General features: G+C 51.2%; 2 protein-coding genes across 2 annotated transcripts; one reads left to right on the forward strand and one right to left on the reverse strand.

Annotated features, from left to right (window-relative positions):
- The first annotated feature begins 8,238 nt into the window (after positions 1 to 8,238).
- On the forward strand, positions 8,239 to 10,105 carry LOC121779298. The gene is made up of 2 exons (XM_042176603.1): positions 8,239 to 8,964; positions 10,097 to 10,105. Exons 1-2 carry the CDS (start codon positions 8,239 to 8,241, stop codon positions 10,103 to 10,105), a joined length of 735 nt encoding a protein of 244 aa, XP_042032537.1.
- A 3,943-nt stretch (positions 10,106 to 14,048) lies between these two features.
- Positions 14,049 to 18,506, reverse strand: LOC121779299. The gene is made up of 3 exons (XM_042176604.1): positions 17,781 to 18,506; positions 14,517 to 14,633; positions 14,049 to 14,087 (listed from the first exon to the last, which is right to left on the reverse strand). Exons 1-3 carry the CDS (start codon positions 18,504 to 18,506, stop codon positions 14,049 to 14,051), a joined length of 882 nt encoding a protein of 293 aa, XP_042032538.1.
- Positions 18,507 to 20,821: the final 2,315 nt, after the last annotated feature.

Below are 20,821 nucleotides of genomic sequence, written 5' to 3' on the forward strand. Positions count from 1 at the left end.
TGCACAGCGTGGCCAAACAAATTCCCAATAGCAATTAAAGCAGACTCCTCAAATAAGTGGACAGGTAAAGCAAGAATATTGCACCACAAAGCAACAATGGGGATCTAAAAAAATGGATCAAAATCAGGGGTCCACTTAAAGACACGCATGGGGTGATGCTCAATATACCAAACAGGAGAGTTATTCGGGCCATTTAAAATTTTCACATAATCACTCATCTCAGATAATTGAATGAAAACATGCTTCGCATTTAAAAAATTCCATGACAAAGTACCTTTTAATTTGATGTTTCCCAAGGCTTTCTGAATCTGGCGGGCAGTAGGGATGGAATGCGAGAACTTTCCGACGATGGCAGGTCCTATACGGCCTGCAAGATCAGTAGACTCATCAGATGAAAAAAACAAACACGGTTTACCTTCAACCATTCGGAGCTCGCCTCTCTTTTGTGCTCGGGCATGATCAAGAAGGATCGGGCCATCCGATGGTTGTCCGAACCTCAACGCATCAGCCATGGAGCGGCCGAAATAAACCTTTGGTTGGTTCTCCAAATTAACTCCATCTCTAATGTTACAACCATTGCCTTTTGAAGTCATACCATCTTGTTTCTTCTCCACCAAGTTCGCCCAAGACATGGGCGCTGCTGTTGAATCCGAGGCCTTTAATTTCTTTCCCTTAGCCTCTTGCCTTTTTTGGCTTGCTTCCTCCGTGTATGTATTTGTTAGTTGGCCAACACATTCTCCAAATTCATCATCCAAATCTCCATGATCACAAGCAGATTCCTCCAAAGGCGTGCTCAAAGGGGGAATTACACGCAAGTTCAAAGTGGTAGAACCAATTGGGGGCCTAAGTGGAGGAAAATCCGTAGCCTCCAAGAAGTATGGTTTAGGTTTAGGGTTTTTTTTTCACACACACACATCGGAGTTCGAGATACATTGGCAAGCGAACTAGCCTCCCCCATTCCTTCGTGGCCGCACGAACTAGCTCTGTTCCCAGCCCTTCGTTGCCTCAACGAACTAGCCTCTCCCAGCCGGTACTAAGCATGTAAGCTATATACCACCTCGTGGCCCCCAAATGAACTAGCCTCTCGCAGCTGGTACTAAGCATGTAAGTTATCCACCCCTAGACGGGTCAAGCACGTAAGTGAGGCACCATCAGACGGGTCCAGGCACGAAAGCTTGCAAAGCCCCAAGGCAACCAGCCTTGTAAAGGCCCACAGGGGAAATTAATCCCAAGTTGCGCCATCCAAGATTCGAACTCAAGACCTCCTGGATGGCGCGGTATCCTTGCCACCCTCCTCAACCACTTGAGCTAGGGGGCTTGGATTGGTTTAGGTTTAGGGTTTTTTTTAAATTAACTCCTATACGAAGGAGGAAATTACAAATAAACTCCTATACTATAGAAAGGAGGAAATTACAACTGATGTCAAGAGGGCTCGAGGGTTTAGGGTTTAGGGTTTTTTTTTTTCCAAACACCATCACAGCGGGGGGTTAAGGCGGACCCCCAACCTGTATATATCAAAAATCACCAAAAGAACATACATCAGCCAAGCCCAAGAGTGACTCGGTCCGCACGAGAGATACAAATCACAAGAGCTAACACAGCTACTATGGTATCCCCACAAACCGGGTACTAACCATCTAACTAAAGAGATAAAAAACATAACAGAGCTATACATCAAAATAATAACAAGGATGGTGGCCAGAAGTTGGCCAAATCCAAAGGAAAACAAAAACCATAAATCAAAGCCACGAACCATGTGAAGTAGTCATCCATCTCGATATCTGAATCTGAAGTTCGGATAGCCCAACTGGTCCATCCTGACGAGCGACTTCAAATACCGAGGCGATGAATCCGCATCAAAGAAGGTGATGGCAGGGGTCTGGACCCCCTACCTGCCAAAAAATTGACTGGACGGTTGCCCTCTCGATAGATGTGAGAGAACATAACCTGCATCTGTGTGAGCAAAGTGCGAATGCGAGCCATGTGATGTCTCACATCCGCTGCTCCTCCGCGTCCTAAAGTGAACACCGCAACCACTGCTGCAGCATCCTTCTTGACCCAAACATGCGATGAGAACTGCATAGCCAAAGTCAACCCATGAAGAAGAGCTAAGAGCTCCGCCTCAAAGGCCGATCCAACTACGAGGGGCGTGCAAAAGGCCTCTAGGAGGGAACCGTCTGAGCCACGAACCACTCCCCCACCGCCTGCCTGTCCCGTCGAGCTAGTAAAGGCCCCGTCGGTGTTCAGCTTCACCCAAGGATCGTCGGGTGGATGCCATAGCACTTGCAGGAACCTCAGAACTCGCCGGCGAGGAGGAATCGAAGGCATGAAGTCGACAAGCGGAGAGCAACCGCGCCAATGAATGGGGACTAGCACGCCCGCAGCCACCAACGTCCGTAAATGCCGAACAACCTGCCAAATAACATGAGAAGAACGAAAAGAAATGCCGCGGTGCTTGCAGCTATTCCTCTCCGTCCAAATAAACCAGTATACCAAACAGGGAATAATGAAGCTGATGTGCAAGGCGGCGGCCCTGTGAGAGGACCTCCACCAAAAACCTAATCTATGTGCAATATCAGTGCACGTGTGAATGTGTGTGCTGATGTAGGGGAACCAGCCATCGAAGAAATCCCAAACCGATCTCGCCAGAGGACTCGACACAAACAAATGCTGAAAAGACTCGACTGAAGAAGAAGAGACACAACACAGACACTTGGATGCGAGAGAGATACCACGGGTCTGAACATAACACTCAACAGGGAGCCTCTGGAGGAGGAGGCGCCAGATGAAGACAGAAATAGTCGGGGTCAGCCCAGCATTCCAAACCATGCGAATTCCGAAATGTCTAGGGGACCGCGTCCGGATGAGCTCCCAAGCTGAGGCCGTCGAGAACTCGCCATCGCCAGTGAGGCTCCATCGCATCACATCCCGCCTGCCCACCTCAATCGGTACAACCCTGATAAGATCCAACACATGCAAAGGCACACCATACAAAGCCAAGTAATCATGCAGTTTATCAACATGCCAAGTATGATCATGCCACAACCTAGAAACCTCAACGGCAGGAAGATCAGTCCTGGGTGGACAATAGGTCCTAAGGGGAAGGTCCCCGACCCACACGTTGTCCCAGAAACTAATCCGCCCTTCATCGAGGGACCATCTAATAAGACCATGCACCTGACCCCTAATACCAGTGAGTCGACGCCAAATAGAACTATCATGCACAAAGTAAGGGGAAATAAAAGCACGCCCAGCATGGAAACAGTACTTGCGCATCATGAACTGCGCCCACAAAGAATCCTGCGCGAGGAGTCTCCACCAGAGCTTGATGCTGAAAGCTTTGACGATCTCGCGGAAACGACGGATGCCGAGGCCTCCCTCATCCAACGGCAGGCAAATCTTCTTCTTCCAGCTAACCCAGTGAATCTTCCTCTGCTCCCCAACCGTGCCCCAAAAGAACCGGGCCAAGATCTGCTCCAACTCCCTCATCCAATACTGATACGGCTTCAGGACCTGGAAGATGTGAAGAGGGATGGTGACAAGGGTGCTCTTGATCAGAGCGAGGCGCCGTCCAAGAGAAAGATGTCTGTGAGACCAGCTGTGAATCCGGTCCACCATCTTCTGTCGGATATCTAAAAGGTAGCCGGCCTTCAGCCCCCCTTATAGATAGGGACACCAAGGTAAGTGAAAGGGAGGAATCTCTGCTGGAATCCACTCGCCTCTGCCACCTCAGCAGCCCAAGCGTCGAACTTCTCAAAGAGGTAGAAATGACTCTTTCCCCTGTTCACCATCTGACCTGACACGGCAGAATAGTGCTCGAGACAATGAACCAGTCTCTCCACGGACTGTCTGTGCGCCCTGTCAAAAATGATAACGTCATCGGCATAAGACAAATGGGATATGGCCGGCGCGCGCCTAGAACATCTAAACTCCATATCGGGATATGTGTCAACAAGCCTGTTCAAGCTCCTCGAAAGATAATCTACAGCAAGCACGAACAGTGACGGCGATAACGGATCTCCCTGGCGAAGTCCCCTCGTAGACTGGAAGAAACCTGTCGTAGCCCCGTTCACGAGAACTGAGAACCAGCATGAAGAGATGCATCGATCGACCATACTCACCCACCCCGGTGGGAATCCCATCCTCTCAAGCACCAGGAGGAGGAAAGGCCACTGCACTCGATCATAGGCCTTAGCCATATCTAGTTTGATGGCCAGATTAGGCGAGTTTGCCTTCTGAATGAGCGACCTGCCGATATCGTGAATCAATTCCTGCGCCAAGAGCACATTATCACTAAGCAAGCGACCCTTTACAAAACCGCTCTGGTTCGGCGCCAAAACCTGAGGAAGCAGCGGCGCCAAACGCGATGTCAAGATCTTGGTGATGATCTTGTTGGTCACGTTGCAAAGGCTAATCGGCCTGTACTCTGCCCAGGTCGCCGGGCTTGCCTTCTTCGGCAAGAGTATGATGGTCGTGGCTGTGAAGCTGCGGGGCATAGGAGCTCCTAAGAAGAAGTCCGCCACTGCTGAACCCTAAACCCTAAACCCTGAACCCTGAACCCTAAACCAACCCTGATCCAAGCCCCTTGGCCTAGCGGTAAAGGGTGCTGGATACCGCGTCCATCCTGGAGGTCTCGAGTTCGAACCCTGGGTGGCGTAATTTGTCTTTCCTCCTTGTTATAGGAGTTGATTTGTAATTTCCTCCTTCATATATATGATATAAATATATGAAGTTAATTTAAAAAAAAAAAAAACCCTAAACCAACCCTGAACCCCATTCATGCCCTTGCATGCAAATCACACACACTAAAAACACACAATGCTCTATAGCCATTTGAAATTCCAAAATCCGATTTCGTCTTGTTGTTGCGTTTTTTGTTCAAGTTTTTTCCATTCATCTTCTTCGTTTGAGTCTTAGGATCTGTTCTACCGTTTCAGTTTAGGTTGGTGTCGCGTTTTGGCCGGAATCCAGCCACTTTTGGTTTCGGCACTTTCTCTCTCTAAATTCCAGTCGTCTTCTTCCTTCTTTTACGGCGGGTCTGGCCACTTTTTCGTCATTTCTAGTCTGGTTTAGGTGTTAGTGAGGTTCGTGGAGTCGTTTTGAAGTCTCTGGTTGCATTTTGATCGTGGTTGAAAAAGCTCGACATTTCGTCGTCAATGGCGGAATCGCCGCCGGAGCCGTTCCTTCTCTTTGACAGTAAAACCAACAATTTCTTTGGGAAGGATGAGGTTCCTAAGCATGTTTGGAACAAGGCGATGAGTTTTGACTGTGATTCAGAGGTCGTTCGTGGTCACCGGAAACACTCGATTTCGCCGTCAATGGCGGACCGGCCGCCAAGGCGCCTGGCGTCTCCCCTCCAACGGCTGGTTTCTGTTTTTGAAGGTCATGCTCATGCTGAGCCTGAACAAGACTTGTCTACGACGCGAAATGTGGGTCTCCAACCGATTTCGGAGTTCTCCGTCGGGGCGAATTCGAACGTCTCCGATCACTCAATGTCGGCTGAAGAGCTGGAAGATGATGACTTACTTGATGATGAAGAGAAATATCTGAAAGAATTGGAAGAGCAGCGTATCATTGATGAGAAAAACGGCCATTTTGAAGGTGGGTTTCTTCCGCCAATCTCGCCGACGACGACGCGTAAGGAGGCCGAGGAATACATTGCTAGGTCGTATGCTGCTGAGTCTATGTCGCTAGACACATTCGTCGGTGAAGGGAGGGGTCAGGTTTGCGGGAATTCAGGGATGGGTGCCGTTGCTTCTTCGACGGATGGTGGAGAAGTCGGCGCCGTCTCAGACGTGGTTGAGCAGCCTATTTGCAGGCCTATTGAGACAACCAAGTCAGCATCCAGGCCTCTTTGCATGGGGAATATCTATACTTTAGATGTAAAAGCTGCACAAGATATGAGAAGCTCCACCAATCAAGGTACCAAATCCACTTTGTTAGGTACTGAAAAGCTGCTGCCAGACGTGCATGGGATCTTGGATGGAGAAGTTGCTGCTTTACTTGATCTCACAGAGAATCGAACCCTGGTGCAGCTGGATACCTTGATGGATCAACAAAGCGGGCCTCAGTTATTGGGCTCCGCTTCACAGTCGCCGGCCCAGATTATTCCTTCCTCCGGGCCTTCTCCATCCCTTTTAAATCTGGCCCACTCTAGCTCTTCCCCCAAGCCCAATACACACCCCACTCCCTCCTTACCTGCTGCTGCCCAACCCTCCCAGCAGCCCAACCACCCATTCCCGTCAACCCAGCCCACTTCCCAGTAGCCCTCTAATTTTAAACCTCCAGCCCAATCCTCTTTTTATACCCCAGCCCCTCTCAAATCTAAAACCCCTTTCAAACCAGCCCAAAACAAAAAGAAATCTTCAACCCAATCCAAAAACAGCCCCAAAAACAAAAACTTAGCTGCTGCCTTATTTTCTGGAGACCGAATCAGCTCCTCTCCAGCCCTTAAACAGTAGGTAATCTGCCCAGAAAAAGCCTCTTTTGTGGATGAATGCATGGCAGATTTTCCACCCTTGGAGCTCTCTCGAAACCTGGAAGTTTTTCCTCCGACCAAGGCTGCCAAATTCAGCCCAGCAACTGTTTTTCGGACTGAGGACAGTCAGCCCCCCCAGCCAAACATCGCCCATCCTTCGGCAGATGGCCCTTCTCATTCGTGGGCTGAAATGATTAATGGAGAAGTCCCTTTAGATGAAAGATATGGTTTCAATGCAAATGGTCAGCCTTCTTCATCGTCTAAAAGTGCTGAAACACAGCCGAACATCAATTTTGGGCGGTCTATGGCTGATATTCTTAAAATGGGGCAGCCGGCGGAGGGTCCTATCATCTTGGACGGGGAAAAGGCGGATAAACGAGGAGAAGTCCGCATTGTCGAAGGTAAACCTTGTTTATTTTTTTCGGCTAATGAGACTTCTCTTCTTGTAGGCCGTTTAGGTCCCGCCATCGTCGGCAAATTTTCACACTCCATCCCCCCTGCCCACCAAATCCAAAAGGCGCTAGGTAATTTAAAATTAGTTGGTGCTATGTCATGGAATTTCTTAAATGCCAAACATATTTTTATTCAACTTTCCGACATGCGTGACTATGTGAAAATTTTAAATGGTCCTAATAACTCGCCTGTTTGGTATGTTGAGCATCATCCTATGCGTGTCTTTAAGTGGACCCCCGATTTTGACCCCTTTTTTGAAATCCCTATTGTGGCTATTTGGTGCAATATTCTTGCCTTACCTGTGCATTTATTTGAGGAGTCCTCGTTGATTGCTATTGGTGAGATGCTTGGTAAGCCTGTCCAAGTTGATCGGGCTACTATTACTAGATCTCGCGTCTCCTTTGCTCGGATTTGTGTCGAGGTTGATTTGTCGCGCCCTATTCCGGAGGAGATAGATATTGATATTGCAGGTAAACATGTGACACTTAAGGTGAAATGGGACAAGATCCCTTTGTATTGTAACGAGTGCAAGCACGTGGGGCACTCGGCGATGTCATGCTACGCTTCGGGGAGGCGGCCTATGCCGCCAAAGAGGGACTACTCCCAACGGCCGACCCCACAGAACCGGCCTACTCCCAACAGAGAGGGAGAGTCGCATCCGGCAGGCCCTAGTAGACAGCCTCAGGGCCCGAGGTTCCAGCCTTTTGCTAGCCAGCCTACAGAGAGGCCACCCCCTGAGGTTGGACTGCCACGGCGTCAGGAGAGGCGCAGCCAGGGCGTGGTGATCAGAGACCCGGCCCCTGGCCCCGTCTCACACCATGGGCCGTCTTCAGCAGCCGCAGAGGGTTCACAGGCTGCATGGGACGATGGCTTCGTCGTGCCTAAGAAGAAGAATAAGGGCAAGAAGAAGTATAAGGGCAAGAAGAAACATGCGAACACCACCTCGGCGAGGACAGTGTCAGAGGGAGAGGGACAGCAGGGCATGGAGGCAGATGAATCCTCGTCAGGGAATGAGCGGGGCTCTAGATCCCGATCGCCTTCTATTACACGTGGATTCGGTTATGGGCCTCTTGCGATGGTTTTGCATGGTGATAACATGTTCGGGGCTTTGGAGGATTTTCCCTCGGATGAGGCCGAGGTTGAGGTGGACAGCGATGACCAACAGGACCATATGATTTGTGAGGTTCCGAACATGAGGCTTGAACCCGACGATCCGGTGCTGCAGTACATTGGACCCACTTCCCCTCCCGCAGAGGGTTCATCGAAGAAGGCGAGGCTTTCGGCCTCGGGAGCCTACTGAGTTTCCCATGTCTTCTCACTTCATGATCTGGAATGCCCAGGGGATAGCAAACACTGCTACCCAGGGCACTTTCAAAAATATTATCGATATGTACAGTGTTTTGTTTGCCGCGGTGCTTGAGCCCCAGACGGATCCCCAGCCTTCTTTCTTTAGTAGGCGATTTGGGTTGCAGTTTAGGTGTTCGAACACAAACGGCAAGATTTGGATCTTCTCTCACAGGGACTGGCAGGTTGAGGTCATTGATGACTATGAGCAGGTCCTTCACGTCCGAGTTTCTGCTGCGATATTCCATTTTTCAATCTATCTCTCCGTAGTGTACGCTAAGTGCTCAAGGGAGGGGAGATACGATCTGTGGAATAAGCTCAGGGACATCTCTCTAGCCACTGACGGGGCCCCCTGGCTTGTTGGTGGTGACTTCAACATCTTCTTGTTGGAGGAAGAGAGACAGGGCAGCACGACAGACAGGCACGGAGAAATGATGGACTTCGCCGACGCCGTAGCAGACTGCCAGCTACTGGACCCAGGCTTTGATGGCCCACCGTTCACATGGACGAGGAGTGGGCTCTGGGAGAGATTGGACAGAGTTCTTCTTGGGGAGCACTGGACGACCGCCTTTGCGGCTACTAGGGTGACTCATTTGCCTAGGATCTCTTCAGATTATGCCCCTCTGCTAGTGCGGTGCCAGCTCACGACTCAGATTCCGAGGCCTTCGTTTAGGTTTCAGAACATGTGGGTGCGGCATCACACTTTCAGGGATGAGATTGCCAGAGTGTGGACGGCGGAGACGGGCTTCTTCGGCATGCTTAATCTTCAGTTCAAACTCAGCAGAGTTAAGGGATTTCTCAAGGGATGGAACAGGGAGGTCTTTGGGAACATCTTTGAAAAGCTGAGGGAGGCAGAGGAGGCAGTTGCCGCTGCGCAGGCGGCTTACGACGGGGACCCCACGGGAGCCCACATGAGTGAGCTTAGCCATTGCACCGCCCTCTACGTACTTCGCACTAGGATGGAGGAGGATTTCTGGAAGCAGAAGGCTGCCATTCGGTGGGCGGCAGAAGGTGAAAGGAACTCCAAATTCTTCCACGGGTGGGTGCGACAGAAGCGGGTGAAATCCCGGATTCACGCCATTCAGGCAGGAGGACAGACTCTCACGTCGGAGGAGGACATCAGACAGTCGGCGGTTGACTACTTCCAGCGGCTTCTCACGTCAGACGTTGAGCACTTGGAGCAGCCGGACCTTGATCTCTTGCGCGGTCTCCCAGACTCCGTGGACCGCGAGGGCCTCTGTGCAGTTCCCGACTACGATGAGGTGAGGGCGGCGGTCTTTGGCATCAGTGGGGACAGCGCCTCGGGACCGGATGGCTTCTCGTCTCTTTTCTTCCAGCACTGTTGGGACATCGTAGGAGCAGAGGTGGTGGCAGCAGTGGCGGACTTCTTCTTAGGAGCTCCCATGCCCCGCAGCTTCACGGCCACGACCATCATTCTCTTGCCGAAGAAGGCAAGCCCGGCGACCTGGGCAGAGTACAGGCCGATCAGCCTTTGCAACGTGACCAACAAGATCATCTCCAAGATCTTGACATCGCGTTTGGCGCCGCTGCTTCCTCAGGTTGTGGCACCGAACCAGAGCGGTTTTGTAAAGGGTCGCTTGCTTAGTGATAATGTGCTCTTGGCTCAGGAATTGATTCACGATATCGGCAGGTCGCTCATTCAGAAGGCAAAGTCGCCTAATCTGGCCCTCAAGCTAGATATGGCTAAGGCCTATGATCGAGTGCAGTGGCCTTTCCTCCTCCTGGTGCTTGAGAGGATGGGATTCCCGCCGGGGTGGGTGAGTATGGTCGATCGTTGCATCTCCTCTTGCTGGTTCTCAGTGCTCGTGAATGGGGCTCCGGCAGGTTTCTTTCAGTCTACGAGGGGACTTCGCCAGGGAGATCCGTTATCGCCGTCGCTGTTCGTGCTTGCTGCAGATTATCTTTCGAGGAGCTTGAACAGACTGGTTGACACACATCCCGATATGGAGTATAGATGTGCAAGGCGCGCGCCGGCCATATCCCATTTGTCTTATGCCGATGACGTTATCATTTTTGTCAGGGCGCACAGAGAGTCCGTGGAGAGGCCGGTTCATTGTCTCGAGCACTATTCTGCCGTGTCGGGTCAGATGGTGAACATGGGAAAGAGTCATTTCTACCTCTTTGAGAAGTTCGACGCTTGGGCGGCTGAGGTGGCAGAGGCGAGTGGATTCCAGCAGGGATTCCTCCCTTTCACTTACCTTGGTGTCCCTATCTATAAGAGGGGGGGGGGGGCTGAAGGCCGGCTACCTTTTAGATATCCGACAGAAGATGGTGGACCGGATTCACAGCTGGTCTCACAGACATCTTTCTCTTGGAGGGCGCCTCGCTCTGATCAAGAGCACCCTTGTCACCATCCCTCTTCACATCTTCCAGGTCCTGAAGCCGTATCAGTACTGGATGAGAGAGTTGGAGCAGATCTTGGCCCGGTTCTTTTGGGGCACGGTTGGGGAGCAGAGGAAGATTCACTGGGTTAGCTGGAAGAAGAAGATTTGCCTGCCGTTGGATGAGGGAGGCCTCGGCATCCGTCGTTTCCGCGAGGTCGTCAAAGCTTTCAGCATCAAGCTCTGGTGGAGATTTCTCGCGCAGGATTCACTTTGGGCGCAGTTCACCATGCGCAAGTATTGTTTCCATGCTGGTCGCGCTTTCATTTCTCCTTACTATGTGCATGATAGTCCTATCTGGCATCGTCTCACGGACATTAGGGGTCAGGTTCATGGTCTCATTAGGTGGTCCCTAGGCGAAGGGTGGATTAGTTTCTGGGATGACGTGTGGGTCGGGGATCTCCCCCTTAGGACCTATTGTCCGCCCGGGACTGATCTTCTTGCAGCTGAGGTTTCTAGTTTCTGGCATGATCATACTTGGCATGTTGAAAAACTGCATGATTATCTGGCTTTGTATGGTGTGCCTTTGCATGTGTTGGATCTTATCAGGGCTGTCCCGATTGAGGTGGGCAGGCGGGATGTGATGCGATGGAGCTTCACTGGCGATGGCGAGTTTTCAACGGCCTCAGCTTGGGAGCTCATCCGGATACGGTCCCCAAGACATTTCGGACTTCGCATGGTTTGGAATGCTGGGCTGACCCCTACCATCTCTGTCTTCATCTGGCGCCTCCTCCTCCATAGGCTCTCTGTTGAGTGTTATGTTCAGGCCCGTGGTATCTCTCTTGCATCCAAGTGTCTCTGTTGTGTCTCTTCTATTTCAGTCGAGTCGTTTCAGCATTTGTTTTTGTCGAGTCCTCTGGCGAGATCGGTTTGGGATTACTTTGATGGCTGGTTCCCTTACATCAGCACACACTTTCACACGTGCACTGACATTGCACATAGATTAGGTTTTTGGTGGAGGTCCTCTCACAGGGCCACCGCCTTGCACATTAGTTTCATCATTCCCTGTTTGGTATACTGGTTTATCTGGACGGAGAGGAATAGCTGCAAGCATCGCGGTATTTCTTTTCGTTCTTCGCATGTTATTTGGCAGGTTGTTCGGCACCTGCGGATCTTGGTGGCGGCGGGTGTGCTAGTCCCTCTTCATTGGCGCGGTTGCACCCCGACTGTTGACTTCATGCCTTTGGCTCCTCCTCGCCGGCGAGTGCTACGGTCCCTGCAAGTGCTTTGGCATCCACCCGACGATCCTTGGGTGAAGCTGAACACCGACGGGGCCTTGTCTAGCTCGACCGGACAGGCAGGCAGTGGGGGAGTGGTTCGGGGCTCAGATGGTTCTCTCTTTGGGGCCTTTTGTACGCCTCTCGTAGCTGGGTCGGCCTTCGAGGCGGAGCTTTTAGCTCTTCTTCACGGGTTGACACTGGCTATGCAGTTCTCCTCGCAGGTTTGGGTCGAGATGGACGCGGCAGCAGTGGTCGCGGTGTTCACTTCAGGATGCGGAGGAGCAGCGGATGTGAGACATCACATGGCTCGCATTCGTACTTTGCTCGCACAGATACAATTTATGTTTTCTCACATCTATCGAGAGGGCAACCGGCCAGCAGACTTTTTGGCAGGTAGGGGAGTCCAGACCTCTGCCATCACTTTCTTTGATGCGGATTCAGCGCCTCGGTATTTGAAGTCGCTCGTCAGGATGGACCAGTTTGGCTATCCGAACTTCAGATTCAGATATCGAGATGTATGACTACTTCACATGGTTCATGGCTTTGACTTATGTTTTCTTGTTTTCCTTTGGATTTGGCCAATTTTTGGCCATGATCCTTGTTATTATTTTGATGTATAGCTTTGTTATGTTTATTTTCTCGTTAGTTAGATGGTTAGTACCCGGTCTGTGGGGATACCATAGTAGCTTTTTTAGCTCTTGTGATTTGTATCTCTCGTGCGGACCGAGTCACTTTTGGGCTTGGTTGATGTATGTTCTTATGGTGATTTTTGATATATACAGGTTGGGGGTCCGCCTAAACCCTCCGCCGTGATGGTGTTTTGAAAAAAAAAAAAACCCTAAACCAGGGGACTTCTCGCGCAGGATTCACTTTGGCGGAGATTTCTCGCGCAGGATTCACTTTGGGCGCAGTTCACCATGCGGAAGTATTGTTTCCATGCTGGTCGCACTTTCATTTCTCCTTACTCTGTGCATTATAGTCCTATCTGGCATCGTCTCACGGACATTAGGGGTCAGGTTCATGGTCTCATTAGGTGGTCCCTCAGCGAAGGGCGGATTAGTTTCTGGGATGACGTGTGGGTCGGGAATCTTCCCCTTAGGACCTATTGTCCGCCCGGGACTGATCTTCCTGCCGCTGAGGTTTATAGGTTCTGGCATGATCATACTTGGCATGTTGAAAAACTGCATGATTATCTGGCTTTGTATGGTGTGCCTTTGCATGTTTTGGATCTTATCAGGGCTGTTCCGATTGAGGTGGGCAGGCGGGATGTGATGCGATGGAGCCTCACTGGCGATGGCGAGTTCTCAACGGCCTCAGCCTGGGAGCTCATCCGGACACGGTCCCCTAGACATTTCGGACTTCGCATGGTTTGGAATGTTGGGCTGACCCCTACCATCTCTGTCTTCATCTGGCGCCTCCTCCTCCAGAGGCTCCATGTTGAGTGTTATGTTCAGGCCAGGGGTATCTCTCTTGCATCCAAGTGTCTCTGTTGTGTCTCTTCTTTCTCAGTCGAGTCGTTTCAGCATTTGTTTGTGTCGAGTCCTCTGGCGAGATCGGTTTGGGATTACTTTGATGGCTGGTTCCCTTACATCAGCACACACATTCACAAATGCACTGACATTGCACATAGATTAGGTTTTTGGTGGAGGTCCTCTCACAGGGCCACCGCCTTGCACATCAGCTTCATCATTCCCTGTTTGGTATACTGGTTTAGGGTTTAGGGTTTTTTTTTTTTTAAAAATTAACTTCATATATTAATCATGGTTTAGGGTTTAGGTTTTTTTTTTTTAAAAAAAAAAAAAATTAACTTCATATATTTATATCATATATATGAAGGAGAAAATTACAAATCAACTTACGCCACCCAAGGTTCGAACTCGAGACCTCCAGGATGGACGCGGTATCCAGCACCCTTTACCGCTAGGCCAAGGGGCTTTTTTTTGTTTTTTTTGTTTTTTGTTTTTTTTTTCTTAAAAATTAACTTCATATATTTATATCATATATATGAAGGAGGAAATTACAAATCAACTCCTATAACAAGGAGGAAAGACAAATTACGCCACCTAGGGTTCGAACTCGAGACCTCCAGGATGGACGCGGTATCCAGCACCCTTTAGGGTTTAGGGTTCAGGGTTTTTTTTTTTTTTTTTCTCAAACACCATTACGGCGGGGGGTTAGGCGGACCCCAACCTGTCCATATCAAATCAAACGATAAAGTGTCGTACATTGACCAAGCCCAAAAGTGACTTGGTCCACAAAAAGAGATACATATCAAAAAACTTATCTAAGCTACTAGGATATCCCCACAAGCCGGGTATTATCCATCTAGCAAACGAACTAATAAAGCACATAATAACTTGGGCGATGACCAAGGAGTGGTCAAGCCCAAAGGAAATACAAGAAATACATATCAAAATCCATAACAAAAATAAAAACTCATCCATCTCGATATCTGAATCTGAAGTTCGGATAGCCCAGCTGGTCCATCCTCACAAGCGACTTCAAGTACCGAGGCGCTGTATCTGAATCATAGTAAGTGATGGCAGGGGTCTGGACCCCCCTACCTGCAAGAAAATCTGCTGCCCGGTTACCCTCTCGGTGGATGTGAGAGAACCGAACCTGCATCTGTGAGAGCAAAATGCGAATGCGAGCCATGTGATGTCTCACGTCCGCCGCTCCCATGCGTCCCGAAGTAAACACTGCGACCACTGCTGCTGCGTCCATCTCGACCCAAACCTGTGATGAGAACTCCATAGCCATCGTCAACCCATGAAGAAGAGCTAGAAGCTCCGCCTCGAAGGCCGACGCAGCTACAAGGGGCGTGCAAAAGGCCCTCAAAAGAGAACCTTCTGAGCCACGAACCACTCCCCCACCACCAGCCTGTCCCGTCGAGGTAGAGAAGGCCCCATCTGTGTTCAGCTTCACCCAAGGATCGTCGGGTGGATGCCAAAGCACACTCAAGGACCTCAGAACTCGCCGGCGAGGAGGAACTGAAGGCATGAAGTCGACAGTCGGGGTGCAACCGCGCCAATGAAGGGGGACTAGCACACCCGCCGCCACAAGAATCCGCAAATGCCGAATCACCTGCCAAATAACATGGGAAGAACGAAAAGAAACGCCGCGGTGCTTGCAGCTATTCCTCTCCGTCCAAATGAACCAATATACCAAGCTAGGAATGATAAAACTGATGTGCAAGGTGGGAGCCCTGTGAGAGGACCTCCACCAAAAACCTAATCTAAGTGCAATATCAGTGCACGTGTGAATGTGTGTGCTAATATAAGGGAACCAGCCATCGAAGTAGTCCCAAACAGATCTCGCCAACGGACTCGACACAAACAAATGCTGAAAAGACTCGACTGAAAAAGAAGAGACACAACACAGACACTTGGATGCGAGAGAGATACCGCGGGTCTGAACATAGCACTCAACAGGGACCCTCTGGAGGAGGAGGCGCCAGATGAAGATAGAAATGGTCGGGGTCAGCCCAACATTCCAAACCATGCGAAGTCCGAAATGTCTAGGGGACCGTGTCCGGACGAGCTCCCAAGCTGAGGCCGTCGAGAACTCGCCATCGCCAGTGAGGCTCCATCGCATCACATCCCGCCTGCCCACCTCAATCGGAACAGCCCTGATAAGATCCAACACATGCAAAGGCACACCATACAAAGCCAAATAATCATGCAGTTTATCAACATGCCAAGTATGATCACGCCAAAACCTAGAGACCTCAGCGGCAGGAAGATCAGTCCCAGGCAGACAATAGGTCCTAAGGGGGAGATCCCCGACCCACACGTCATCCCAGAAACTAATCCGCCCTTCGCCGAGGGACCACCTAATGAGACCATGAACCTGACACCTAATGTCCGTGAGACGATGCCATATAGGACTATCATGCACAGAGTAAGGAGAAATGAAGGCACGACCAGCATGGAAACAATACTTGCGCATGGTGAACTGCGCCCAAAGAGAATCCTGCACGAGAAATCTCCACCAGAGCTTGATGCTGAAAGCTTTGACGACCTCGCGGAAACGACGGATGCCGAGGCCTCCCTCATCCAACGGCAGACAAATCTTCTTCTTCCAGCTAACCCAGTGAATCTTCCTCTGCTCCCCAACCGTGCCCCAAAAGAACCGGGCCAAGATCTGCTCCAACTCTCTCATCCAGTACTGATACGGCTTCAGGACCTGGAAGATGTGAAGAGGGATGGTGACAAGGGTGCTCTTGATCAGAGCGAGGCGCCCTCCAAGAGAAAGATGTCTGTGAGACCAGCTGTGAATCCGGTCCACCATCTTCTGTCGGATATCTAAAAGGTAGCCGGCCTTCAGCCCCCCCTTATAGATAGGGACACCAAGGTAAGTGAAAGGGAGGAATCCCTGCTGGAATCCACTCGCCTCTGCCACCTCAGCCGCCCAAGCGTCGAACTTCTCAAAGAGGTAGAAATGACTCTTTCCCCTGTTCACCATCTGACCCGACACGGCAGAATAGTGCTCGAGACAATGAACCAGCCTCTCCACGGACTGTCTGTGCGCCCTGACAAAAATGATAACGTCATCGGCATAAGACAAATGGGATATGGCCGGCGCACGCCTTGCACATCTATACTCCATATCGGGATGTGTGTTAACCAGCCTGTTCAAGCTCCTCGAAAGATAATCTGCAGCAAGCACGAACAGCGACGGCGATAACGGATCTCCCTGGCGAAGTCCCCTCGTAGACTGAAAGAAACCTACCGGAGCCCCGTTCACGAGCACTGAGAACCAGCAAGAGGAGATGCAACGATCGACCATACTCACCCACCCCGGCGGGAATCCCATCCTCTCAAGCACCAGGAGGAGGAAAGGCCACTGCACTCGATCATAGGCCTTAGCCATATCTAGCTTGAGGGCCAGATTAGGCGACTTTGCCTTCTGAATGAGCGACCTGCCGATATCGTGAATCAATTCCTAAGCCAAGAGCACATTATCACTAAGCAAGCGACCCTTTACAAAACCGCTCTGGTTCGGCGCCACAACCTGAGGAAGCAGCGGCGCCAAACGCGATGTCAAGATCTTGGAGATGATCTTGTTGGTCACGTTGCAAAGGCTGATCGGCCTGTACTCTGCCCAGGTCACCGGGCTTGCCTTCTTCGGCAACAGAATGATGGTCGTGGCCGTGAAGCTGCGGGGCATGGGAGATCCTAAGAAGAAGTCCGCCACCGCTGCCACCACCTCTGCTCCTACGATGTCCCAACAGTGCTGGAAGAAAAGAGACGAGAAGCCATCCGGTCCCGAGGCGCTGTCCCCACTGATGCCAAAGACCGCCGCCCTCACCTCATCGTAGTCGGGAACTGCACAGAGGCCCTCGCGGTCCACGGAGTCTGGGAGACCGCGCAAGAGGTCAAGGTCCGGCTGCTCCAAGTGCTCAACGTCTGACGTGAGAAGCCGCTGGAAGTAGTCAACCGCCGACTGTCTGATGTCCTCCTCCGACGTGAGAGTCTGTCCTCCTGCCTGAATGGCGTGAATCCGGGACTTCACCCGCTTCTGTCGCACCCACCCGTGGAAGAATTTGGAGTTCCTTTCGCCTTCTGCCGCCCACCGAATGGCAGCCTTCTGCTTCCAGAAATCCTCCTCTATCCTAGTGCGGAGTACGTAGAGGGCGGTGCAACGGCTAAGCTCACTCCTGTGGGCTCCTGTCGGGTCCCCGTCGTAAGCCGCCTGCGCAGCGGCAACCGCCTCCTCTGCCTCCCTCAGCTTTTCAAAGATGTTCCCAAAGACCTCCCTGTTCCAACCCTTGAGAAAACCCTTAACTCTGCTGAGTTTGAACTGAAGATTAAGCATGCCGAAGAAGCCCGTCTCTGCCGTCCACACTCTGGCAATCTCATCCCTGAAAGTGTGATGCCTAACCCACATGTTCTGAAACCTAAACGAAGGCCTCGGAATCTGAGCCGTGAGCTGGCACCGCACAAGCAAAGGGGCATGATCTGAAGAGATCCTAGGCAAATGAGTCACCCTAGTAGCCGCAAAGGCGGTCGTCCAGTGCTCCCCAAGAAGAACTCTGTCCAATCTCTCCCAGAGCCCACTCCTCGTCCATGTGAACGGTGGGCCATCAAAGCCTGGGTCCAGTAGCTGGCAGTCTGCTACGGCGTCGGCGAAGTCCATCATCTCTCCGTGCCTGTCTATCGTGCTGCCCTGTCTCTCTTCCTCCAACAAGAAGATGTTGAAGTCACCACCAACAAGCCAGGGGGCCCCGTCAGTGGCTAGAGAGATGTCCCTGAGCTTATTCCACAGATCGTATCTCCCCTCCCTCGAGCACTTAGCGTACACTACGGAGAGATAGATTGAAAAAGGGAATATCGCAGAAGAAACTCGGACGTGAAGGACCTGCTCAGAGTCGTCAATGACCTCGACCTGCCAGTCCCTGTGAGAGAAGATCCAAATCTTACCGTTCGTGTTCGAACACCTAAACTGCAACCCAAATCGCCTACTATAGAAAGAAGGCCGGGGATCCGTCTGGGGCTCAAGCACCGCGGCAAACAAAACACTATACATATCGATCATATTTTTGAAAGTGCCCTGGGTAGTAGCGTTCGCTATCCCCTGGGCATTCCAGATCATGAAGTGAGAAGACATGGGAAACTCAGTAGGCTCCCGAGGCCGAAAGCCTCGCCTTTTTCGATGAACCCTCTGCGGGAGGGGAAGTGGGTCCAATGTACTGCAGCACCGGGTCGTCGGGTTCAAGCCTCATGTTCGGAACCTCACAAATCATATGATCCTGGTGGTCATCGCTGTCCACCTCAACCTCGGCCTCATCCGAGGGAAAATCCTCCAAAGCCCCGAACATGTTATCACCATGCAAAACCATCGCAAGAGGCCCATAACCGAATCCACGTGTAATAGAAGGCGATCGGGATCTAGAGCCCCGCTCATTCCCTGACGAGGACTCATCCGCCTCCATGCCCTGCTGTCCCTCTCCCTCTGACACTGTCCTCGCCGAGGTGTTGTTCGCCTGTTTCTTCTTGCCCTTATACTTCTTCTTGCCCTTATTCTTCTTCTTAGGCATGACGAAGCCGTCGTCCCCTGCAGCCTGTGAACCCTCTGCGGCTGCTGAATACGGCCCATGGTGTGAGACGGGGCCAGGGGCCGGGTCTCTGATCACCACGCCCTGGTTGCGCCTCTCCTGACGCCGTGGTAGTCCAACCTCCGGGGGCGGCCTCTCTGTAGGCTGGCAAGCAAAAGGCTGGTACCTCGGGCCCTGAGGCTGTCTACTAGGGCCTGCCTGATGCGACTCTCCCTCTTTGTTGGGAGGAGGCCGGTTCTGTGGGTTCGGCCTTTGGGAGTAGTCCCTCTTGGGAGGCATAGGCCGCCTCCCCGAAGCGTAGCATGACATCGCCGAATGCCCCACGTGCTTGCACTCGTTACAATACAATGGGATCTTGTCCCATTTCACCTTAAGTGTCACATGTTTACCTGCAATGTCAATATCTATCTCCTCCGGAATAGGGCGCGACAAATCAACCTCGACACAAATCCGAGCAAAGGAGACGCGAGATCTAGTAATAGTAGCCCGATCAACTTGGACAGGCTTACCAAGCATCTCACCAATAGCAATCAACGAGGACTCCTCAAATAAATGCACAGGTAAGGCAAGAATATTGCACCAAATAGCCACAATAGGGATTTCAAAAAAGGGGTCAAAATTGGGGGTCCACTTAAAGACACGCATAGGGTGATGCTCAACATACCAAACAGGCGAGTTATTAGGACCATTCAGAATTTTCACATAGTCACGCATGTCGGAAAGTTGAATAAAAATATGCTTTGCATTTAAGAAATTCCAAGAAAGAGAACCCACAAGTTTGAGGTTACCTAGGGCCTTTTGAATTTGGTGGGCAGGAGGGATGGAGTGAGAGAATTTTCCAACGATTGCAGGTCCTATACGGCCTGCAAGAATAGAAGTTTCATTAGCCGAAAAGAAAAGACACGGTTTACCGTCGACAATGCGAACTTCGCCTCTTTTATCCGCCTTTTCTCGATCCAAAAGTATCGGACCTTCTGCCGGCTGCCCTCTCTTTAAAACATCAGCCATAGATTTCCCAAAATAAATATTTGATTGGTCTCTATTAATTTCAGCCGAAGAAGGGAGTTTGTTCTTTGAATTTCCCCCATGACTTCTCATGTCCATGTGGACTTCCTCATCCATCAAAACAGGCCAAGAAGGAGTGGAAGAACCAACTTTGTCGGTGGTGAAAATTGGCGTGGGAGAATGCTGGACCGTCGGAGAAGGAACAGTCGCTGGAGCTGCTGCCCGATTGCTCACAGCAGCTTCCGAGGCTGCTGGGGCCAGATTAGCGCCCATGATCGGAGGAAAATCCTCCAGATTTGAATTCGCAAAGACCTTGGTGGGCTGGGGGTGTTTGGGTGAAGAGTTTTTAGAAATTTTGGGATGTTGTCGGCCAGAGAAAAGAGCGACGGCGAGCTCCTTGCCGGCAGAAGAGGCAGACTGCGTCGCATGAGGTGGAGGAGTGTTTGATTTGTTTTTTAAATGGGCAGCTTGTTTGGGCTTGGGATGTTTGTTTTTGGGCTGTGGAGGATTGGAAATAAAAGGATTTTTGGGCTGTGGGTTTTTTGGTTGAGGAGTGGGCTGGGAGAAATTTTGTAAAAGATTGGGCTGGTGGGAGTTGTGAACAGCTGGAGAGATTAAAGGAGAAGTGTTTGTGTTGGGCTGGAGGGGAAAGTTAGAAGGGGCCGAAAAAGGATTTGGAGACGGCCCAAAAGGAACACTTACCTGGGCCGACGGAAGTGAGGCGGAGCCCAACATGAGTGGCCCGTTTTGGTGGTCCAGCAAGGTATCCTGCAGCACCAGGGTTCGATTCTCGGCCAAGTCAAGAGAAGCAGCAGCCTCTCCATCCATTTTCTGATGCTCGACAGACAGCAGCCTCTCCGGG

This window comes from Salvia splendens, chromosome 19 (genome assembly GCF_004379255.2).
Source record: "Salvia splendens isolate huo1 chromosome 19, SspV2, whole genome shotgun sequence".
Lineage (NCBI taxonomy): Eukaryota > Viridiplantae > Streptophyta > Magnoliopsida > Lamiales > Lamiaceae > Salvia > Salvia splendens.